This window comes from Sturnira hondurensis, unplaced genomic scaffold (assembly GCF_014824575.4).
Source record: "Sturnira hondurensis isolate 20B ecotype Veracruz unplaced genomic scaffold, ASM1482457v3 Scaffold0008380, whole genome shotgun sequence".
Classification (NCBI taxonomy): Eukaryota; Metazoa; Chordata; class Mammalia; order Chiroptera; family Phyllostomidae; genus Sturnira; species Sturnira hondurensis.
The window spans coordinates 1,542,254-1,567,949 of NW_028081011.1; the positions used below are offsets into that span (position 1 = coordinate 1,542,254).

Here is a 25,696-nt window from a genome sequence, read left to right on the forward strand (position 1 = left end):
TAAGGGGCGGGGGAGGAGACGGAAGATATGCACCAAGATATTTAAGAGGACAAAAAAGACACAGAATCCCCTTTGGACTTATAGAAAATAGGATTTAAAAGTTAAGTCCTCTATTCAAAGCCAGTAGATAGAGAGAGAAGGGTCCGGGAAAGATCAGCTTTATCCTACCTGTAGGAAGGCCTCCTGGAGGGTGGGAGCAGAGAAGCGGGGGGAGAGGAGTGAACGTGGTGAACGTGCTGGGCCGAATAAGCGAACAGCGCAGTGCGGGTGGGTGGGCGACCACCAAGCCTTTCCCGCAGGTCAGTGGCCTCCGGAACCCGGGCAGGCTGCGGGGGGCCGGGCTTGCCCTGGTAACTGCCCACAAGGAGCAACTCAGCAGGGTCGGGTCCTCCAAGAAGGGTCCGTGGCTCCAGCAGATTTCCGTTTACTGCTGACTTGGCTGGAGACGAGGCGAGCAGTGTTCTCTGACGCCGCGCGTTCCGGACAAGCGAGAAGGCGCGCGAACCTCGGGGCTCGCGGCTCAGTCCCCACCAGGCCGCGGTAGCCCCCACGGCCAGCCAGGCCAGCGCAGCCGCCGCCGGCACTAGGTAGAGTACGAGGCCAAGCAGCGACAGACCGAGGAGCGCCGCCCAACCCCAGCCCCGGCCCCGACCGTCCCTGACACTCGCTATTGGCCGCCGCCGTTCGCATCCTCCAGGCGCCGTAGCCGCCGGAGACATCGCGGCTCCGCGCCGCGGAGAAGACTTAAATATCCCAGCGTGCACAGCGCGGCGTGGCGCGGCGCGTAACCGCACGCCGGCTGCGTCACTGCGTACGCGACTCAAACGCACGACAGCGAGAGGAAGCGCCGGGCAACGTGCTAAACCCGACCCAAATAGAGAAAATGCGGCTTCCCTGGAAATCGAGTTCCGATTCTCCGGGCTCTTGGGTGTCTATTCACACAGCGCCCATTCAGAGGCGAGCCTGTGAAGAATCAGGTTAAAAATCAAAGCTTCAGGAAACGACTATTCATGTCATGCTTAATCCATGGTATCTTCCTGTGGGCTAAACTCTCCAGAGAGCTTATCAGGCATTTTTCAAAATTGCTACCAGACAGAGTGAGATTTTCCCAGCTACCCTATTTACTGCCGAAGTATAAACAGCTTAAGAGAACTTACTTTAACAGAAACAGTGAAAAGGAAGACCAACCCAAACCCGCCACCTTTGTTAAATGTGGGTCTACTTTTAATAAGTCCCGATCAAAGAATCTAAAACTGAAGATCAAACCTGGAGCTGATATGTTTGAGTTTTTGCAGTACAGGTTGGTAAATGGGACATTTATCTACCAAATTTTATGTCATGGTCCTGAATCGATTTTGAAGATACGTGATCAATTTACCTCTGTTTAACTTGGTGGCCTGAGAAAGTTGTCTAGGGCTGGGAGTGTGTTTCTGGTGATGGAATGGAGAGTGGCTTCTACAGTGTAGTTTTCTTTGGGGGGAAACAGAATGTTTTAGAATTAATGCGGGTTGCTTCACAGCTCTGTGAGTTGTGTCTTAGTAAAACTTAACAACAACAACAAACTTGGTGGTCTGCCAATTCACACTTTGGTCTAGCTCAGCTTCCTCAGAAATTCATTTATTGCTTTGTTCATTCTGTTATTGATATACATTAATGGAAAAAAGGCAGGTTCTCTGATCTTAGAAGTCCTCAGTTGAGTAAGGGAAAATGATTGGTACATAGAAAGTTAATATTCGGGCCCTGGCTGGGTAGCTGTTAGAACGTCATCCTGATACACCAAGGTTGTGAGTTCAGTCCCCAGGTCAGGGCACATACAAGAAACCGCCAATGAATACAAAAATAAGCGGAACAATTCAGTGCGGTGTGATAATACAGGCATAAGAAGAGAAGAAATAATAAAGGGAAAGATGAGTGGGAGGTGCTAATTGAACTGAGAAAAATGGTTAAATCCCATTCAAGGCAGATTGAAGAAGCGTGACCCAGAAGCACAGAGATGTAAAGGACTATCATACAAGAGTCTCCAAATACAGTCAAACCTCTGTTCTCCATCATCTCCCATCTTGAAAAATTCGGTTCTTGACCAAGTTTTTCATGGACAAAACGCTGGGCTCTTGAACAATACTTTGATTCTTTTGATCAACAACCCTTTCATGCTGATACTGGTATGATCAGTCATGTGTCTCTGAGGCAAAAAACAAAGGAGAGAATGGGAGTAAGAGTACGATTCAGTATTTGAACAAATCACTTTTCAAACAGCCTTCCAGAACAAATTAAGATTGAGAGTCAAGGTTCCACTGTAGATCACTATGGCTGGAGACTAAGATGTTCCGGGGAATAGGGATGTTGGAAAGATGATAGACTGGGCTCAGTAAAGACGCATGTGGAGCACCTTGGAGAGATGAGAAAAGCAAGCAATACTCCTCCCCAACTCACTGCCAGGGCAATTCTGCTTCTATCTATTTAAAGTGACTTACTTCACATAAGACTTTTTAAAAAAAATACATTTTATTGATTATGCTATTACAATTGTCCCAATTTCCCTCCTTTGCCCCCTCCACCCTACAGTAACCTCATTCCTTCCAGTAATCTATCCCCCTTAGTTCAAGTCCATGGGTCATACATATACCAATTTTTCCTGCATAGATGTGCTGTGTGTAATGCATACCCACATTTTCATGCACACTATACATGGGATTATTATATCCATGGTATAGAATCATTATTCCCATGTATGATGCACGCCCTTATTTTCCCCTCAAAAATTTGGGCAAAAAGACCCTGGCTGGTGTAGCTCAGTAGATTGAGCGCAGGCCTGCAAACCAGAGTATCGAGATTCGATTCCCTGTCAGGCCACATGCCTGGGTTGCAGGCCAGTTCCCAGCAGGGTACACATGAGAGGCAACCATACATTGATATTTCCCTTTCTCCTTCCCTTCCCCTCTAAAAATAAATAAGTAAAATCTTTTAAAAATTTGAGCAAAAAGTGCACATTATATATGGCAAACTATGGTAAGTCCTTTGGCTACTCCATTTCCTATACTGTTCTTAACATCCCCCTGTCTATTTTGTACCTACCAATTTGTACTTCTTAATCCCTGCACCTTTTCCGCATTTCCCCCTTCCCCCCCCAAATTGATAACCCCCCAAATGATCTCCACATCTATGATTGTCTTCTACTTGTTTGCATAGTTTGTTTTTTAGATTCAACTGTTGATAGTTGTGAACTAGTTGCCATTTTAATGTTCATAGTTTGGATCTTTTTTTTATTATATAATTCCCTTTAACATTTCATATATTAATGGCTTGGTGATGATGTACTCCTTCAGTTTTACCTCCTCTGGGAAGCATTTTATCTGCCCTTCCATTCTAAATGATAGCTTTGCTGGATAGAGTAATTTAGGTTTTAGGTCCTTGCTTTTCGTCACTTTGAATACCTCTTGCCAGCCCCTTCTTGCCTGCAAAGTTTCTTTTGAGAAATCAGCTGACAGTCTTATGGGAACTCCTTTGTAGATAACTTCTATTATCTTGCTGCTTTTAAGATTCTCTCTTTATCTTTAACCTTTGGCATTTTAATTATTATGTCTTGGTGTGGTCCTCTTTGGGTTCATCTTATTTAGGATTCTTTGTGCTTCCTGGACTTGTATGTCTATTTCCTTCACCAAATTAGAGAAGTTTTCTTTCATTATTTCTTCAAATAAGTGTTCAATTTCTTTCTCTTTCACTTCTGCTGCAACCCCTATGATTTGGATGTTAGTACATTTGAAGGTGTCCCAGAGGCTCCTTAGCCTATCCTAATTTTCTTGGATTCTTTTTTCTTATTCCTGTTCTGACGTAAAATATCTTTCCTCCTTATGTTTGAAATAATCGATTTGATTCTTGGCTTTATCTCCTCTACTGTTGGTTCCCTGTAGATTTTTTATTTCATTTGATCTAACTATAATTTCTGCCTGGGTCTTTTTTATACCCTTGAAGTACCCAATGAGTTCTTTCAGCATCCTGATAAACAGTGTGTTGAACTCTCCATCTGATAGGTTGCTTATCTCAATTTCATTTAGTTCTTTTTCTGGAGTTTTGTTCTTTAATTTGGGCCATATTTCTTTGTCTCCTCAATTTGGCGGCCTTCTGTGTTTTTCTGTATATTAGTAGAGTACTTTGACTCCCTGTCTTAGTAGTGGCCTGTTGTAGAAAAACACACCTGTAAGTTTTATTGGGCAGAGGCTTAGGTAATCACCAGGGCAGGGCAACCTGTGTTTCAGCTCCATTGCTCTGCATGAAAGAGGGCTCAGAGAGGGGGTGATGCTGCTGCCTGGCCTCTGGAGTTTTGCGGAGGAAGAATCTGTCTCCTGGCACTCACTCTGATGTCAGTCACTTCAACATCTTCCTGTGTGCTGTTGGTTTCCTTCCAGTTGTTGCTCTGGTGCTAAATCCCAGAGGGAGTGGGTCTGCATGAGTTCTAAATCCATTGCAGGCCCATTAGGAGGAGTCTCTTGAGGATCCTGCAGTTTCTTCCACCACCCCAACCCCCACTGATTTTTACAGTCAGAGGTTATGGGAAATTATCTTCCTGGCACTGGAACCCTAGGCTGGGTGGTGTGGTCTGGGGCTAGGATTCCTCACTCTGGAGGTATCCCTCCAAATTTTTATCCAAGACCCATGGATGTAAGACTGCCCCATTCCAGGCCTCTTCACATGTCTCTGCCCCTCCTACCCATCTGGATGAATGTGGCTTCTTTAAATCCTTGGTTGTCAGACTTCCATACAGCTCAATTTTCTAATGATTCTGAGTGATTTTTGTTTTGTAGTCTAGTTAATTTTTTCTGTAGTTGTGCGAGGAGGTGAGTCACATTTACCTATACCTCCATCTTGACTATAAGTTCACATAAGACTTCTTGAAAAGAAATGGGGGTGGTCTGTGTTGCTTAAGGAAAAAATCATCAGTATAAGTGGAACAGTGCAACAAGAGCCGAGCTGCAGCAGGTTAAACAGTGAATGGAAGATGAGGAAATGGAGGCAGTGACTGCAGACTTCCCATTCAATATACTTGGATAAGAAGGGAAGAAGAAAGATAGTATCTATACTTGGATAAGAAGGGAAGAAGAAAGATAGTATCTAGCTCAGCTAGGGTCCTTTAAATTATCATATATTACTGGTGTTGAGAAAAGCTAGATGTAAAAGCCATCAATACACAGAATTCACAAGATTCAGTAAGATTACTTGGGAATTAATGTAAATAGAGAATTTGAGGCCTGAGCTCTGGGGCACCTCTGTGTTTAGAGGTAAAAAATAATGGACACCAAAAAAGCACAAATCATTTATTAAAACACAGATAAATATGACTGCATTAAGTTGAACACTTCTCTATGGGAAGACAACATAGGCAGCTAAAAGACAAGCCAAGATTGGGGAGTGGGAGTGGGATCCACGTAACCAAAACAACTAGTAAGTAGAATTTATAAAGAATTTCTAAGGCTCAATGATAAAAAGACCCAACTGTACATATTTGTATATGTATGTGTGTGAATGTACATACACATACATACATATGTTTAACCTCCCCAGTAATCTAGGAAATGTTTATTGAGGTAATAAGATACCATTTTGCATTCACTTGCACAAGTAGAAAAGTTCAACAGAGCAAATTTTGGCAAAGATGTGGAACAAATGGAATTCATGTACTGTTTGTGGATATGTAGGACAGCATGATTTCGAGAGCAATGTGGCAGTATCTAATAAGGTAGAAGAAATACATATATCTTATAACCCTGCAATTCCATTCTGGGTACCAAGATACTCATTAAAGCGTCATTTGTATTAGTGGCAATTTGAATACACCAAAACTTAATGTCTACCAACACAAAAATGGATGAATAGGGGTATAATTCATATAGTAAAATACTATAAAAACAGATTTTCCAGCCATGATTAAGAGATTATTAGTCTAGTCTTCCTACCATAAACAACTAGAACAATGGAAAATCTTAGGAGGCAACTACGTTCAAGCAAAGCACAATAGGAAGCACAAGACTGATTTCTGATCACCTAGAGCCTTTGCTTGGGTACAATATCCCAACTGTGGTGAAGAGAGCTCAAGTCTGACCAGAGTAGAGTGATCCCATTGGGCTGAAGAGGCAGAGGTCAGACTTAGGGATAACTGTAATAGCTGTACACCATCGGGCAAAGGAAAAGAGGGTGCCATACAGATAGGGAGTTCCAGGAGTCCATGTGTGAGTCCCCCAGAGATCTGTGACTAAAGGCTGGTGTGATGATTAATTTTATGTCTCAACTTGGTGGGGCTGTGGGGTGCCCAGATATTTAGTTAAATGTTATTTGTGGTTGTGTCTATGAGAGTGTTTCTGGATGAGAATAACACTGGAATTGGTAGATTCAGTAAAGATAGCCCTTTCCAAGTGGGTGGGCCTCAAACAATCTGTTGAAAGCCTGAATAGGACAAAAAGGCTGAGTAAGAATTCTTTCTGCTTGACTCTCTTTGAGCTGGGGACATTGATCTTCTACTGCTTTCAGATTTGGACTTGGACTGAAAATCACACTACTAGCTTTTCCAATTTTTAGGCCTTTGGCCTTGGACTAGAATTACATTAGCACCTCTCTCAGGTGGCCAATGGCTGACTATAGATCCTGCAACTTCTCAGCCTCTATAATTACATGAGCCAACTCCTAATAATAAATATGGGGGTGTCCATCCTATTGGCTGTGTTTCTCTGGAGGATCCTGAATAATGCAGCAAGGCTGTAAATACACAAAGTGAGATCACCTGAGGTGTACCAGAAACAGGTACTCTATGGGGTTGAGTTTAGAACAGAGATCCTAGAGTTGGAACGGTCATTGGGTAAGAGTACTTTCAGGCAAGTTGTGGCCCTGCCAAAGCAGAGAGATCTTGTAAACCCATCTTTAACATCCTTGACATTCAGCTGAAATGACAGAAAATTTACATCTTGGGTTAATGACCAGAGCACAGATAAGTCCCACTCTCGGTTGGTCCCAATAAAGCCTGAAGTCAAAGCATGATAAGATCCACAGAAAAAGAATTTGGAGGTTGAGTCTTACCAAGTCACAGGGCTTGGGAAACCATTTTGGCTCTCTACTGATCTATAAAAGCTAAACCAAACCAAACCCAGCCATTCCCTGGATGGTATGGCTCAGTGGACTGAGTGCCAGACTGCAAATCAAAGTGTCACTGGTTCAGTTCCCAGGCAGAGCACATAGCTGGGTTGTGGGCCAGGTCCCCCCCCACAAGGAAGCACATGAGAGGCAACCACACAGTGATATTTCTCTCCCTCTCTTTCTCCTTCCCTTTCCCTCTTTCTAAAAATAAATAAATAAAAATCTTTAAAAAAAGAAAAAACAACCAAGCCTAACAAAGTATAAGGCATTACCCATAATTACATTGCCGGCTAAAATAAGAATCCATATACTTCATGGATAACAGGCTCTGAAGTATTGTTTACAATGTACAATATTCAATAAAAAGTCACACATACAAAAAAAAACACAAGAAAATGTGGTCCACAGTCTAGAAAAAAGTAATGTATAGAAATTAATCCAAAGGTTAGACTTAGCCAACCAGGATTGTAAATATGTCCAAATAATTACAGGAAGACATGGTTTTAATGAGTGAATGTATAAGGAATCCTTACAAAGAAATGAAAATTATGAGTTTGAAACATACTAAAAAATAAAATAATTCACTGGATAGGCTTAACAGCAGATTGGAGATCACAAAATAAAGTCGGTGAACTCAAGAACAAATCAGTAAAAACTAAAATTTAAACATCTGCATATGTTGTATTCTGCCATGTATAATGTGTACCGACATTTTTGTGTGCATTATAGATGGGATTATTACACCCATGGTATGTAATCATTATACTGCATCCTTATTTTACCCTAAAAATTTTGGGCAAAAAAGGGTGCATTACACACTGCAAAACACAGTAAGTGGATCTGCACAGTTCAAATCTGAGTTGTTCAAGGGTCGATTGTGTTTTCGATCTGCAGTTGGGAATCTGCATATGCAGAGGGCCAATTAAAATTTTACATGGATTTTCAACTATGCCTTGTGTTAGCACACCTAACTGCTATGTTGTTCAAGGGCCAACAATACTTACAAGTTCAAATGAAAAGACAACGTAACTTATGGAATGCTGTGATGGCAGTGCTCAGAAGGAAAGCTATGCATGTAAATGCATACACCTAAACTGCGGAAAGCCCTGACTACTGCGGCTCGGTTGGGTGTCATCCGCAAACTGAAAGGTTGCCAGTTGGATTCCTAGTCACGGTACCTGCCTGGGTTGTAGGTTTGGTTCTTGGTCTGGGCACAGAGGCAACTGAAAAATGTTTCCCTCTCTTTCTCTGTGCCTTCTCCTCTCTCTAACAATAAATTAATAAAACATTTAAGAATAAAATGAGAAAAGCTCTCAAAGCAATAACCTAACTTTTTACCATGGGGAGCTGGGGAAAAAAGAACAAACTATACACAAAGCTAGTAGAAGAAAGGAAATAATGATTTGGGTAGAGATAAACAGTATACAGAATAGAAAATAATAGTGGATCGATAAAAACCAAAATGTTAGTTCTTTAAAAATACAGGGTCTGGCACAAATAACGCCCCTTTTTTATTACAAAATCATAAGCAGATAATTCTGTAATATAACAATATCACACTCAAGCACACCATATGACATTTTAGGTGAAATATTCAAATTAAAATTATAAATTATTATACCCTTATTATTACCCAACCAACCACACTCAAATAGGCCTTACTTCTGCTGGACCCTGTATTTTTTAAATTGATAAACCTATGGAGACTGACAAAAAAAAAAAGGTAAATAACTAAAATCAGAAATGCAAATGGAGATATCACTACTAACCTTACAGAAATAAAAAGCATTATAAGAGAATACTATGAACAATTGTACACCAAAAAATTAGATAACCTAGATGGAATGGACAAATTTCTTACAATATGTAAATGACCTAAATTGACTAAAGATGAAATTGAAATCTCAATAAACCTATAACAAGTTTTAAAAAAAGGACTGAATCAATGATCAAAAACCTCCCAACAAATAAAGAACCAGTGGCTTCACAGATACCAAAACCAGATAAAGATATCACAAGAAAATTATAAACTACTATCCCTTGTGAAATGCAGAAATCCTCAACAGATGCAGAAATCCTCAACAGCATACTAGTAAACCAAATCCAGCAGCACATAAAAAGGATTATACATCATGATCAAGGGGGATTTATCCTAGGAATGCAAGGCTGGACCTTTATATGACTTTCAGCATATACAAGTCAATGTAATACTTCACAGTAATACAATTAAGTATTATATTGACTTTCAGTTGACAATCATTCAACTGATGCAAAAAAAAGAGGCATTTGATAAAATCCAATATCCTTTCATGATTAAAGCTCTCACAAAACTAGAAATAGAAAATTCCTCAACACAATGAGAGTTATTTATAAAAATTCTATAGCTCAGCACACTCACTGGTGAAAGACTGAAAGCTGTACCTATATGATCAAGAACAAGACAAAGATGCATGCTCTAACTACCGCTATTCAACACTGCACTAGAAGTTCCAGCCAAAGATGTTAGACAAGAAAAAGAAAAGGCATCCAAATTCCAAAGGAAGGAGTAACACTATCTCTATCTGTAGATGACATGATCCTATATATTTAAAAAAACCCAAACAATTCACAAGAAAGTCACTGGAGATAATAAAGTCAACAGGACTGTAGGGTATAAGATCAACTCACAAAAATTAGTCATGTTTGTACATACCAGCAATAATCTAGAAAGGAAATTATGAAAGCAATTCCCTTTACAATAGAATCTAAGATAAAATACCCAGGCATAAATTTAACTAAGGAGGTGAAAGATTTGTACACTGAAAATAGCCAAACATTGCTGAAAGAAATTAAGGAAGACCTAAACAAATGGAAAGACATACCATGTTCACTGGAAGACAATATTGCTAAGGTGGCAATACTACCCAAAGTAATCTACAGATTCAATGGATTACCTATTAGAATTTCAACAGCCTTTTTTTGCAGGACTGGGGAAGTCAATCCTCAAATCCACATAGAATTGTGAGGGGCAATTCAGGCCCCAAATAGTCAGAACAATATTGAAAAAGAACAAGGTTGGAGAACTTATGCTTCCTAATTTCAAAAGTTAAGCAAAGCTACAGTAATCAAAACAGTGTGGTTTTTGGCATAAGGGTAGATATATACATCAGTGAAAACAAACTTAAAGTCCAGATATAATTATGCCCATATGTCTATGGCCAATTGATTTTCCACAAAGGTGCCAAGTCCCTTCAATAGAAAAAGAAGAGTTTCTTCAACAAATGGTGCTGGGACAACTGTATTTCCACATGAAAAAAGAATGAAGTGGAACCCTACTTCACACCATGTTCAAAAACTGACTCAAAGTGGATCTATAACCTAAATATAAGAGCTAAGATCATAGACGATTGCGGTTCGATTCCCAGTCAGGGCACATGCCTGGGTTGCAGGCTGGTTCCTTGCAGGCTAACTCCCAGCAGGGAACGCACGAAAGGCAACCATACATTGATGTTTCTCTCCCTCTCTCCTTCCCCTCTAAAGATACATAAATAAATAAAATCTTTAAAAAAAAAAAGAGCTAAGATCATAAAACTTCTAGAAGAAAACATGGGTAAATCTTCATGACCTGGGATTTCATGCTAAAAGCATTAACAACAAAATAAAAAACCTGGCTTCAACAAAGTTAAAGACATTTGTGCATCAAAGAACATTATCAAGAAAGTGCAAAGACAATCCACTGACTAGGAGAAAATATTTGCAGATTGTATATGATAAATGTTTAATATCCAGAATATACAGCAAATCTTTACAACAACAAAAAAAGAGAAATGGTCCAATTAAAAATGGGCTATGGACTGAAGACATTTCTCTAAAGACATACAAAAGGCCAATAAGCACATGAAAAGATGCTCAATATCATTACTAAGGAAATGCAAATCAAAGCCACAAGGTACCATTTCACACCCACTAGGATGACTGTAACTTCTTAAAAAAAGAAAGTGTTGGTGAGGGTATGGAGAAATTGGAAGCGTCATATAGTGCTGTGGAAAGCAGTTCAGCAATCCCTCAAAAGTTAAACATAGAATTATCATAGGATCCACACAATTTCACTCCCCCAAAATGGCAAGCAAGAACTTGAAAAGACTGCCAATTAAAAATATGCCAATTAAAAAAAAAGACAAAAGACTTGACTGGACAGTTCTCTGACAAACATAAAAAGATACTCACCATCAGTAATTATTAGAGAAATGCAAATTGAAACCACAATATCATCTCACATCCATTAGAATGACTACTATTAAAAAAAACAGGAAATAAATGTGTGAGAAGGTGGGGAAATTGGAATCTTTGTGCACCAACAATGGGATTGTAAAATGTTGCAACTGCTATAGAAAATTGTCTGGAGTTTCCTCAAAAAATTAAAAATAGATTTACCGTATACCCAGCAATCTCACTTCTGGGTGTGTGTCTGAGGGAGATGAAATCACTATCTGAAGAGATAGCTACATCTCCATGTTTACTACAGCGTTATTCACAATAACCAAGACGTGGAAACCTCAGTGTCTACCAACAGATGACTGGATAAAGAAAACATGGTATGTATACACAACAAAATATTCAGTCAGGAAAAAAAGTCCTGCCTTTTGTGACAACATGGGCGGACCCTGAGGGAATTACGCCAAGTGAAATAAGTCCAACAGAGAAAGACAAATACTGTATGTTCTCACTTAAATGTGGAATCTAAAAAAGCCAAACTCATAGAAACAGAGAGTGGCGGTTGCTGGGGCTGGGGACATGGAAAGATGTTGTTTAAAGAGTATAAACTTCCAGCTTTCAGAGGAGTAAGTTTGGGGACCAAATGTACATAATGTGACCATAATTAACAATACTGAATTATATACTTGAAAGTTGAGAATAAATCTTAAATGTTATCACCATACACAGACACAAATGGTAATTATGTGAGTAAATAGAGGTGTTAACTAACCTTATTGTGGTAGTAATTTCATAATATGTGCATGTATCAAATCATGTTGTAAATCTTAAACTTACATATTATGTAACAATAATATCTCAGTAAGGCTAGAGGAAAATAATAATGTATTGTGGGGCTTATATCATGTGTAAAAGCAAAATACATAACAATAACAGAAGGAGCAGGAAATGAAAAGTATACAGGGTAGGGCAAAAGTAGATTTACTGCTATTTGTATAAAAAATAATACAATAAAAAATAAATAATAATATACGAGTAAATGCTGTTTCATATACTTACAACTATAAGCCTCCTTTCCCCCTACCCTGTACTATAAACTTCTTATGCTCCTCATGATGTGCCTACTATTACCTGAAGATGCTGATGAGTTAAAGATGTATACTATAAACTTTAAAGTAATCACTAAGATGACAAAATGAAAAATTAGGCCCTAGCTGGCGTAGCTCAGTGGATTGAGCGAGGGCCTGTGAACCAGAGGATCGTGGTTCGATTCCCAGTCAGGGCACATGCCTGGGTTGCAGGCTGGTTCCCTGCAGGCCAACTCCCAGCAGGGGATGCACGAAAGGCAACCATACATTGATGTTTCTCTCCCTCTCTCCTTCCCCTCTAAAAGATAAATAAATTAATTTAAAAAAATGAAAAATTACTGTTAGTCAACAAAGGAGGTAATGGAATAACAAAAAGTACTGATTAATTCAAAAGAATGCAGAAAAAAGGGAAAGAAGAAAAAATAAATATAAAACAAATAGCAAGGTGATAAAAGCAAACCTAAAATGTTAATAATAACATCAAAAGTTAATGATCTAAACAACTCAATTTACAGGTTTGGTAAAGTAAAAAACATTCAACAAAATTCAGTACCCATTTATGATTAAATTAAAACTCTCCCAGCAAGCTAGGATAAGAAAGGAACTTCTTTAACCACATAAAGGACAAGTTAGAAGCCCACAGCTAACATCACCCTTGATGAGGGAAGACTGGGACAGGGTAGGGATGCCCACTCTCATCAGGTCCAGTCAACATTACCAGGGCAATAAGACAAGAAACAGAATGAATTGACACATAAATTGTAAAAGAAGATGTAAAAATGTACTTTATTTGCAGATGACACAATTGGGTTTACAGAAAATCTCAAGCAATCTATAAAAAACAACTCTTCTGAACTAATGAGTGACTTTAGCAAGATTATAGGAAAAAACATGGCCAATATACAAAGTCAATCACACTTCTTTATGCTAGCAACAAACAACTGAAATTTTATATTTAAAAATATAGTAACATTAACATAAAACATGAAATACTTAAATTTAGCAAAATATGTGCAAGACTTCTACATTAAAACATTACACTAAATCTACAAAACATTTTTGAGAGAAATTAAAGATCTACATAAATAGATGGATATATATTCATGGATCAGAAACTTCAATATTGTTAAGGTAGCCATTATGCTCATATTGATCTATATCAATTTGGTGCAGTTCTAATGAAAAGTCCCAGGTTGTTTTTGGTAGAAATTAACAAGCTGGTTTAAAATTTATATGGCTATCCAGAATAGCCAAATCAATTTTGACAAAAGAAATGATAATACCAAAATTGGAGAACTTACATTACTAGGTTTTAAGATGTCAGTAAAAGTTACTGTAATCAAGACAGTATGTTGTTGGGATAAACACAAACAAACAGCTCAGTCGAATAGAATAGAGTTCAGAAAAAGACATGCATGTGGTGAACTGATGTTCTGTATTGGCAGCATTGTAATGTAATGGAGAAGATGCTGCCACACTGGATGGATTAGTTATGTTACTGCGTAACAAATTACTCCACAACTTAGTCAACACAAGTTTCTTATATTACAGTTTCTGTGAGGAATTTCAGAGTAGCTTAGATGGGTGGTGCTGGCTGAGGAGTTTCATGAGGTGAGAGTGAGACATCAGTGAGGGCTCCAGTCACTGATGAAGGCTCAAGTAAAGCTTCAGGGTCTGCGTCCAAGATAGTTCGCTCGCAGTTATTTGGAAGAGGCCTCAGTTCCTCACCACGTGGATTTCTCCCTATGTCTGCTTAAGTGTGTCCTCACCACGTGGCAGCTGGCTTCCCAAAGAGCATGTGATCCAAGAAAGAGAAAGCAAAGGGAGCCACAGGCCTTTTATGCCTTAACCTTGGGTCATAACATCATTATTTCTTCACATTCTATTCATTAAAATCAAGTCATCAAATACAGCCCAAACCTAAGAGGAGAGGAATCAGTCCCTATCTTTTGAAGAGAGGGGTGTGAAAGAATTTATGGGCATATTATAAAATGCCCATACTAGGTACCCATATGGAACAAAATGAATCTCAACCCCTACCTCACACCACATATAAAAATTTATTTCAAAAATGGGTCAGAGGACTAGATAAAAGGTAAAACTATAAAACTTCTAGAAGGAAATAGAAGGATATGATTTTTGCAACATTAGGATAGGCAGATTTCTTAGTATACAAAGTACCATTACAAAATTCAATGTCGTACACATAGCAGTACATATAAATGTCAAAAAAAACAGTGTTGAGTGGAGGCAGATCACACTGGGTTGCTGCTGCTGCCGCCACCGCCATCATCATGCCGGCCCCTCAGGTCTCAACAAGGCTGGGTGATACTCCAGAATGGGAGACAAGCCAATCAGGGAGCAGGCTGGATCCAGCTTCATTCAACATTGCTACCAGTTATCTGATAATGATAGAACCAAACTAGATGCAATTTACACCAATGAGTCATGCCTTACACGGGAAGGTCAGAAATTCCAGGGGAAAGCTGCCATTATGGAGGTTGTCTAGCCTTCTGTTCCAGAAAATCCAGCACAGCATCACGGCACAAGACCATCAGCACAGCTGTGAGCTGGTGTAAGGCTGATGAAGACCCGTCGCGGGGTTCCACCACATGTTGCTATCACAGAACATCAATGATGCCTTGGTTTGCACCAATGGCATGTTCAGGCTTGCCCTGTACAACTTTGGCTGACCTCCCACCAGCCAGGCACTCATGCTGTCTCCTCCTCCTTCCTCTTCCCCATACTATTCACTCTCCTCCAGATACACAAACAAGCAGGGCTGTGGTGGGAGCAGGCGCAGTGTGCTGCTGCTTCCGACCTACCGTGCTTGTTTGGATGCTACACAAGTTACAGCTCACAGGAGGAGTTTGTGTTGTACTAGTGCATGCTTTGGGAAAGCTTAATGTGAAAGGTTGTCTTTTCTTACTATTTTTTAATCTATTGACAAGTTACTCTAGTAACCCAAAGTAAAGGAGAAAGAGACTGCCTTGCAGCCCACATGATTTGTTCAGATGTTTCAATACTTCATGATACAATAAAACCACAAAAGTTTTCTTAATAACAAAACTAATGTTGAGGACAAAAAGTAGTATAATAATACATGCAAGGTTAAAGAATACTGTACTGTACAGTAATATACCTAAAATGGATACATACATATACATTGAGTATAAATGTGTGCAGGGGAAAACATCAACTTCAATATTGTGTTTCTCTCAGAAGAGGAAGAGAAAGAGGGGAAATGGCATTCAGGTGGGGCACACAAAAGGAATTTTATCTATAATGTATTGTTATTTTTAAAGATCTGAAATGCAGCAAAATACAAACATTTGGTAAAACTAGGTGATGGAGCCCTGGCTGGTGTGATTCAGTAGATTGAGTGCCAGCTTGTGAACCGCACAGTCGCTGGTTCGATTCCCAGTCAGGGCATATGCCTTAGGTTGTAGGCCAGGCCCCCAGTAGGGGGTGTGTGAGAGTCACCCCCACGTTAATGTTTCTCTCCCTCTCTTTCTCCCTCCCTTACACCTCTCTAAAAATAAATAAATAAAATCTAAAAAGTAAAGTATTTAAGACAAAACTGGGTGACATATACACGGGGTATTCATTGTAGAATTCTCTGTACATTTCTGAAGTTTGAAATACTTTATAATATAATTTTTTTTAAAGGAATGGGGTCAGCAAGCTACGACCTTCGAGTGGGCTGAGTGTTTCTGTGCATGAAGTTTTGTTGGAACACACACACATTAGGTCATGTATTGTCTGGGGCTGCTTTCCTACCACAAAGCAGAGTCAGTAGTTGTGATAGAGGCCGTATGACCTCTAAGCCTAAAAGATTTTCTACCTGGCCTTGATTTATATCACCTATAGCGTGTGGCTTAATGTCTTAAACATAGTAGGCTTTCAAGAAATGTGCTAAGTACTCATAAACAGTGCATGTTGTTTTTTTGTTCAATGAGTATTCATTGAGCTCCTACTAAGTGCCAGGTAACGTTGTAGGCACTGATTAAATACAGTCAAGAAGACAAAGCCAGGCTTAACACTCAACATTCTTTGGCCCAGGATTCACGTTGCCTCAGGGTGTGATGTAGCAGGTATTGGGCTACTATCCACTAGAGGGCAGCCTGAAGCTTGCCCAAAAAGGTGCAGTTAACAGCTCTTAGACCCAACAGTCTAAGATTACCAGGAAAGAACTATCACGAAGGACAAAACACCAAACCACCTAAAGTTTGTATTTATTCTCTCAAAACTGTTCTTCTTTGTTTTTATTGTTGACACTATTACAGATGTCCCCATTTCTCCCCTTCCCCCATCTTCCCAGATCCTGCCCTCCCTTCCCTCTGGTCATCACCACGCGTTGTGTATGTTTATGGGTTATGCATATACGTTCTTTGGCTAGTCCCTTTCACCTTCTTTCATCCAAGATTATTGTTAACAAAATCATAACATGGGTCAAATTTGGGTTCGGAACTGCTAGCCGCCTCTTTTTTCACCTTTTCTACCCCTTTCCCTGCAAAGTTAGAGTGAAACATGGCAGGCGCCACCTGCTGTAAGTAAACCATGTGGGAGGCACAAGCAGGTGCGTCTCTGACTAACAGGTCAGTCAGGGTGAGAAGAGAGAGGAGGTACCTGGGGAGGCAGGGGTGAACCTGGGGAGCACAGAAGTCTAGGCCAGAAGCCACCCTGAAAGCAGAAATGCTTGTGTACTTGCTTGCACACAGATACCGAGTTTGGTATCTACCACATTAAAAGAAAAGAAACACATACCTTCTATTTATTAGTGCACCCACTACCTACTTTGTACCACACAGGATACAGCAATGAACACTACAGACAGTGCCAGCCCTCAAGAAGCAAAGGGAAGTCAGACATTAAAAAACAGAAATGTGCTAAAAGCACTGTAGTAGTAAAGACTTTCGGTTACTAATAGCATAAGAAACCAAGTGTAGTGGCAGAAAACATTATCCACAGGGATTCTGTGATTTCAGCGGACTGGCTTCTTTCTGTGTCAGGAAGATTAGAAGGCCATGACTGACTGATGGTAGGAGGCTAGAATCATCTAGAGGCATCTTTGCTCATAGCTAGTGGCTGATGCTGGCTGTCATCTGGGACTTCTGCTGAATTGTGGAATGGAACATGTATACACTTCTCGTCCATGTTGTCTTTCCAAATGGCTTAGTTTGGGCTTCCTTGGAGTATAGCAGCTTAATTCTAAGAGCAAGCATTCCCAGCAAGAAGGGTGGGAGTACACAGCATTTTGATGATCCAGCCTCAGCAGCCCTATAGCATCACTCCTGTCCTCCTTTATTTTGTCAGGCAGCCACAAAGATCTGCATAGGTTCGAGGAGACACATACCACCAGCCCCCACCACTTGGTAGAAGCAGCACTAAAAGTACATGGTAAGAAGAGCATGTGGGATGGGAGACGTTACACTATGGCCATTTCAGAAAATACAATCTGCCACCAGCTGTCATGACAGCATAGGGTGGTGGGGGTGAGTAACAGCAAAGGCCTCTGTGAGGAAGCCTTATTTTCAGCCAAGGGGGATAACTGGCAGCTAGGAGAGGCCTCGGGGAGTTTCAGGTAGAGGAACTAACATATGTAAATGATGACTCCAGAGAAGGGCTAGTGTTTCACTGTGAAGAGAGTATAAAGGGTAAGGGAAACTGCTGCGAGAGGAGAACAAAGGGAAGACACCAAGTGCCCTGGGTCACACCTTCTGTGTCTGGGTCACACCTTACAGTCTCCAGTAAGTGGTGTCTTATGAGGAGAGGGGCTAGACAGGACAGCAGCAGGTAATGACCACCCCCAAATTAATGAAAGTGAGGGAAACCCTATATGATTATTTACCATCCGACTACCCCAGGGGTCCCAGTATGGAGGATAAAAGTTGAAACTGCCCAATTCTTATCCAGATAAAGTAATGGAAGTCTAAAGAAAGTATCTATGCCTCTAACATGCCTGAGGCAGCTGCGGATAAAAGAGCTGGCACAAGGCACATCAACGACACAGTGGAGATGGGGAGACCCAGCAAGTCTACAGTAAGGAGCTCACGTTGCTGTCACTTAGGCATCTGCTACCCTGTACTCTTTCCCCTTGTCCTCGATTCAGATCAGTGACTGAGTGAGTTTTTTTTTCTCATTTTATACTTGGGATTGAATCTGTCTCAAGCTAGTCTTGTCTTGAGAGCTGACTCTTGAGACAATGGGAGATTAACTGAGTGCAGTTGCCTAAAGGGCACTATGCTTGAAGACCAGGACAAGGAGGCCATTATCAAAGAAGCTAAGTTTGCTGCATAATAAGGATCAGAAGATCTGATCCTGATTACAGAATCTTGGGTTGTTTCCCCCACCTCATCTTTGGAGACCATTCCAAAAGATCTATAAGATTCCATCTGGGAAAACACTAGTTCTTGGGGAGCAAGAAGAAAGAGGGTTATTGGTTGAAATAAAAACAGGGTTGAATGAGTTCCAGAAAGCAGGGTTCTCAAACTCATGAACAATAATCTGCCAAAGAATACAACTTCAAAAAACCCCAACTAGAAGCAATATGCAGAGAAGTAAGATGAGAGGGGCCCCTTGGAACAAAGACAGCTGGTCCACAGCACAAGAATCTGGATCCAGCCCTCCAGGCAGATGGAGGGGTGGCTCTGCAGAGAAGCCCCCTTCAGGATCCGTGAGGGAGACAAGAACAGAAGACTCCTGGAAACAGAGATGGTGGCAGCACCAGCGAAACCCCTCAGCCCTCTTGGAAGAGAAGGATACAAGCTGACCCCACTGTTGAAAGTGAGGAGGCATTTAAGAATAGAATGGAAGCTAACAGGAAGATTTCTAAAGAATTAAAACCATGGCTTGTTGAGGACTAGGACTTGATAACCAGGCAGAAGTGGCTATTTCAACTCCCTGCTAAGAAAAATGTAGATGCCATCCTAGAAGACTATCAAGCTGCAAGGAATTCCAAGAAAATGTCAACAATATCCCTGGCTGGCATGGCACAGTGGGTTGAGCACCAGTCTGCAAACCGAAAGGTCACTGGTTCAGTTCCCAATCAGGGCACATGCCTGGGTTGCTAGCCAGGTCCCCAGTTGGGGGCATGAGAGAGGCAACTTGCACATCATGTTTCTCTCCCTTCCCCTCTCTCTAAAAAATATAATAAAATCTTTAAAAAATATGCACTGCCCACTGAAATCCTCTTGGTTCACCCAGATGCGCCAGTGTCCCAGGTTTACGGAGTGCTACACCTACTGAGATTATTTGTAAGAGTCGGAGCAGTGTTGGCACACACACCCCCTGATCAGAAGAGCCTTGCCGTACTGTTGGGCTATCTGCATATCTGGCAAAGATTGGTGCATCTCTATTTACTGCCAGTGATTCCAAAGTGGCTTTGGCTGAGCACCACCACAAAGCCCTGTGAGGGTCTACTGACCACGCACTACTATGTTTGTATCTGTAAACACTCTTTTTGTTCCTAGTCTTTTTCTTGCGTAACTGATGCTCTTTAAAAATTATTAATGTTTAACTGGGCTTATATTTCAGTTTTGTTTTAAACAGAAAATAAAAGTAGTTCAAGCTCCTTTTCTCATTGAAAGTTGCTACCAGTGTAAGCAGTAATTAGACAAAGAAAAAACATTCTATCCCTTTGACACTACACAATTTTCTGATTATGTATTAATGCTATGTGATAAAATGCTCTAAGTGCCAAAGGTTCAACTTTATATACTTGAAAGCCCATATGTTTGCACTCTTTTTCTAATGGTGCCTGAAGCATCCTCTGCACGTCCATCTGTGTTGTTCCTTAGGCCTTCCATCCTCGCTCATATTGTTGAAGGAAGCTGGGCTGTCTCATGGTTTTTGTGTTTGAGTCTAATGCACGTTCTGTCATGACAGAAGCAATGCATTATTGTGTAGCCACGGTTTTATGGAGAAGTCAATATTTTAGGAACTGTATTTTGGATCTTAAATACAATGTTTCTAAATTTCAAAGAAAAAAGAGTCAGATGGAAGAACTCTGTCTTTAAAATGGGTACTGTGTATCACTAGGTACTGTGTATCAATGGGTACTGTGTATCAATTATCTGAACATATCAGATAATTGTAAATATCTGTATGCAGATGACGAGAGATAAAATTGGAGAGTCAAGCAGAGACTAGACCATGAAGGACCTTGTAAATTAGGTTAGAGTGTGGCTCCTGTGATTCCCTAACGATACAATTTCAACCCAGCCACAGATATATGACAGATTATGTGGACACTAAACTACCTGCGCACTGACATACACTGACATACACTTCTGAAATTTTTGTTCATCCTGCTTCTGCATGAAATGGTTTTACTCACCTGGGGAAAACCTATTTATCTTCTAAGATTCAGCCTAGGTGTCACCAAATTGTCAACGCTTCCTCAAGCCCAAATATATGGCCACCTTGGCATCCCTACTCTACTTTGTACAGACTATTTTCATTGCACTTATTTACTTTATTGTACTCATCACATATGTGCTCCCTGCTCTAGTCTCTGGGTTCTTTGAAGACAATGATTGTGTCTTACTTGTTTATCTTTGGATGTTCAACATGTTGAGCACTCAACAATTGTTTGCAGACTATTGCATCAGTGAAAATTCCACCTTCAAACTGAAGCTAACATGAATATGACTTCCTTACTTTGGTGAAGATCATAGATATTTTGGATTATCTTTTACTTTAAGCTTAGGCTAGGCTAAAATGGAAGGGTATAACCATCACTGACACCATGTAATGACTGCTTTTTCTACAGCAGTTGTATGTTGTAAGCATTCAACATGTATTAACTATTTAATCCTCCTACTAGTCCTACTACAAGTTCAGGAAGGGGTGAAGAGGCTGTAGCTGGTCACCTGGGGGAGAAGGCCCAAATGAGTAGATGAAATGAGGAAGATGTGGATCTGAGCCACAGTGCAGAGGCAGAGACCTGAAGAGTAGAGTCCTTTGGGAAAATGATTTGGGCTGTGGCCTGAGATTAGGTTTTCACTGCCTGTTGCAGTATGGGACCATGAGACAGTCCATATACAAAATTGGTAGGATTCTTCATTATACACAGGAGCAAGTGAGAAGTAACACTCTACAGCTTATCAAGAAAACAGTTTAAAATGTCTTATGTTGTTTCCTGTTCCACTGAAGATGGAGTACGCACATTCTATCATATTTGTCTTGCTAATTACAATAAAAACTCAAGATCAAAATATATGAATAACTATCAAAAAACATTCTGAAAGTGGAGAAGGAGGCAGCAAACTGGCTAGGGACTTGAGGGATGACTCAGTGGCGAGTTCTCTTGGGTGGTCTATTTGTTTTGCCTCCTATATAGCCTGGCTTGGATGTTAGAGCAATATGTAACCAGAAAATGCTAATAATTGCACTTTCAGGGAAAAAAAAAGCCTGTTTTCTCCAGCCAAGCGACCAGGAAGAGTGTAGTTCTTCAGGGGGTTACCCTTTTGACAATAGCTACCTACTCTTGTCAAGCACCACAAAAAACCCCAGACCCTTCCCCTTCCCCACCAGGTACTGCAGAGACTGTGGGACAAAGCCTTGTTGACCATTCCTTTCTTATACCAACGAAGCAAAGATGGCACTTCTTTCCTCCTTGCCGGGCACTGAAGGTATCATGAGGAGGAGTTCTATCGACTATTTACAACTTGCACTAATTGAACAATTAAAAGGTGGTACCCCGTCCCCTCTCAAATAGAGCGAGGAGGTAGAAAATGGGATACTGACTCCCAAGCCACCCATGTATGAAATCAACTGGTATCAACAGAGCAAAAGTTTTGAGAACGGAACTACAACGTGGAATACTCTAAGGCATCAAATTGGCCTCTAGGTAGCACACAGTGGAGCAGTTCAGAATAGCTTTGCAAAGGCTTTGAAAACTAAATCGATCTTCGAACCAGAGCCCACAAAATTGGACCAGAATGTGCATTCTATATGCCAACATATTGATTGCTTGCTGAAATAGAAGATTTACAAAATAACTAGAATTTCATAATATTCAAAATGTACAGGGTAAAAAAATTAGCCCTGATATTAAAAAACATGAACAACTTAGAAAATACAACAGATACCAACACTGAGGTGACAAATATGTGGGAATTATTGAACAAAGATTTTAGAGAAGCTATCATAAAAATGTCCTAAGTAATTATGAACACTTTTGGAACACAGTGAAAAACAGAAAGTCTCATCAAAGGCAAAGAAAATGTAAAGACCTGCCTGGAAATTTCAAAACTAAAAATTACAAGTAAAAAACTCACTGAATGGGCCTGAAAGCAGAATGGAGAATTAACAGATGAAAGGATCACTGAACCTGAAGATGTATCAGTAGAAATTATTCAGTCTGAACAAAAAAAACAAAGAAAAAAATGAACACGTGCCTATGGGACAATACAAAATATCTAACACTTAAGTTACTGGAATCCCAGAAGGAGAGTAAAAACAGGGCAGTGCACAAAAAAATATTGGAACAAATAATGGCCGTAAACTTCCCAAATTTGACAAAAGACATAAACCTACAATTCAAGAATCTGGGCAAACCCTAAAAGGAGAAACCTAAATAAATCAGCACCCAGACACATTGTAATCAAATGTCTGAAAATTAAAGAGAAAGAAAAAATCTTGAAAGCAGCTGGATAGGAACAAAGCATTACCTACAGGGGAATAACAATTCGAATGACTATAGCTTTGTCATGAGAAGAGCAACTTCTTGACTTCCGCCAAGATGGAGGCATAGGTGGAAACACTGTGCCTTCTCCCACAACCAAGTTTGAATACAACAAAGGTTTGGAGAAACAAAGACACAACCAAACGACAGAAAATTGAATTATACGGAAGTCCGACTACATCTAACCGTTCAACGGGGACGGTAAGAGGGGCGGAGCCAGCAGCGAGCAGGGTCGGGCAGGACAGGGCCCCCGACCCAGGCGCGTAGGCAGACGAGAACCAGTTGGGGTGCGGGGCAGACCGCGGGCGCATATTCGCGCACAGTGAGACAGACCACGCAGGCCCCAGGGGGCGAGGGCTGACAGCAGTGGCACACTCTCGTGCAGTGGGACGAAACGCGTGGGCCCGGTGACTGACGGCAGCAACTGCGGCACCTGTGAGGGCCGAGGCGGCAGGCGGCGGACAGGATGCCATAGTCCCTCTTTGACCCCGCCCCCACATACAGCGTCACAACCCAGCGACTTAGTTGCCCTGCAATACCGGTGAGAGCCAGGGCGGCAGGTGGCAGACAGGACGCCAGAGTCCCTCTTTGACCCCGCACCCACATACAGCGTCACAACCCAGCGACTTAGTTTCCCTGCAATACCGGTGAGAGCCATTGTTGCTCTTTGACTCCGCCCCCACATACAACGACACAAACCAGCGATTTAGTTGCCCCGTTCTAGTGAACATTTTAGGGCTCTGATCCTGCTATGGAACAGGCAAGAACAACCCGAAAGATGGCACAAGAACTCAAAGTCCAAGAGCCAATAACTCTCAGCGACCAAGAAATTGCCAGCCTCTCAGAAGCACAATTCAGGACACTATTTATCAGGATGCTCACAGAACTGGTAGATTATAGTCACAAATTAGAGGAACATATGAAGGCTAAACTAATTGAAATGAAGGGAGATGCACAGGAAACCAATAGTGATGGAAAGGAAACTGGGACTCAAATCAATGGAATGGACCAGAAGGAAGAACAAAACATCCCACCAGAAAGGAATGAAGAAATGAGAATTCAAAAAAATGAGGAGAGGCTTAGGAACCTCCAGGACATCTTTAAACGTTCCAACATCCGGATTATAGGGGTACCAGAAGGGGGAAAGAAACAGCCACGAGTGGAAAACGTATTTGAACAAATAATAAAGGAGAACTTCCCCAGTCTGGCAAAGGAAATAGACTTCCAGGAAATCCAGGAAGCTCAGAGAGTGCCAAAGAAGTTGGACCCAAGAAGGAACACACCAAGGCACATCATAATTACATTAGCCAAGACCAAAATGAAGGAGAGAATCCTAGAAGCAGCAAGGGATAAGGGGACAGTCACCTACAAAGGAGTACCCATCAGACTGTCAGCGGATTTCTCAAAAGAGACCTTACAGGCAAGAAGGGGCTGGAAAGAAGTATTCCAAGTCATGAAATCCAAAGACCTACAGCCAAGATTGCTTTATCCAGCAAAACTTTCATTTAGAATGGAAGGACAGATAAAGTGCTTCTCAGATAAGGTCAAGTTCAAGGAGTTCATCATCACCAAGCCCTTATTATATGAAATGCTAAAGGGACTTATCTAAGAAAAAGAAGATGAAAAAGATGAACAGTGAAAGGACAGCAAACACACAGTTATTAACAACCACACCTAAAACAAAAGCAAACCAAGAAGACAGCTAGATCAGGAGCAGAACCATAGAAATGAAGAACACATGGAGGGTTAGAAACAGGAGGGTGGGAGGGGGAGAAGAGGGGAGAAGGCACAGAAAATAGCATAGATGGTAGGCAGAAAATAGATAGGGGGGAGGGCGAGAATAGTGGGGGAAATATAGAATCCAAAGACCTTGAGACACGTGGTTATAAACTAAGGGGGGGAGAATGGTGGGGGAGGGAGGGTGTGGGTGGAGGGGATTGAAGGGGGGGAATAGAACAACTGTAATGGTATAATCAATAAAATATATTAAAAAAAAAAGAGCAACTTCTTAAGAAGGAAGAGGAAGGTGGTGATGATGAGGATGATGAAGACAACATGTCTGAAGGCTCCAAGGTGCCTTAGGGTGATCATCCTGCAGGTGCCCAGCTCAACCAGCTTAATGGTGAGCAGGGCCCTCTGATTGTCAATGAGAGAGGAGAAGGAGTGGACACCCTGTGGACTCCATTAGGGCCAAGATAAAGGGTGGGAGGCAGCACCAGGCAACGGCACCTGTGAGTTGTTCTCCTCATCAATAAGGGGAATCATTCTCTGTTGCCATTGGGCCAGACTCCCGATCCCCTATGACTTTGCTCCCAGGAACACCAGCCCTGCCTGGGGCCAGTGGGACTCCCTTTGGCTGCCCTTCTGTATGCAAAGAGAAGCCAGGTAACCCTGTAGAGTGGACAGGAATGGATGTGGTAGAATATTTCACAGAAGCTGGCTTTCCTGAGCAGGCAACAGCTTTCTAAGAAAAGAAAATCAACAGCAAGTCTCTCCTGCTTATACAACAGATGTGCTAACCTGCCTGTCCATCTGCATTGGCCCAGTGCTGAAAACCTATAAGCACCACATCAAGGTGAAACATGGTGCAGAATGAGAGGTT

At 41.2% G+C, this 25,696-nt stretch overlaps 1 protein-coding gene and 2 pseudogenes across 1 annotated transcript in view; 2 read left to right on the plus strand and 1 right to left on the minus strand.

Annotated features, from left to right (window-relative positions):
* Positions 1-765, minus strand: part of LOC118992808 (nuclear envelope pore membrane protein POM 121C-like) — a 33,606-nt gene extending 32,841 nt beyond the window's left edge. The window contains exon 1 of the mRNA XM_037054779.1: positions 169-765. Coding sequence (XP_036910674.1) covers positions 169-719 — 551 coding nt within the window. The 5' untranslated portion in view covers positions 720-765. The remainder of the gene's footprint in view (positions 1-168) is intronic.
* A 13,977-nt stretch (positions 766-14,742) lies between these two features.
* Positions 14,743-15,097, plus strand: LOC118992774 (nuclear transport factor 2-like; annotated as a pseudogene).
* Positions 15,098-18,774: 3,677 nt separating this feature from the next.
* LOC118992775 (mortality factor 4-like protein 2) lies at positions 18,775-19,818 on the plus strand (annotated as a pseudogene).
* Positions 19,819-25,696: the final 5,878 nt, after the last annotated feature.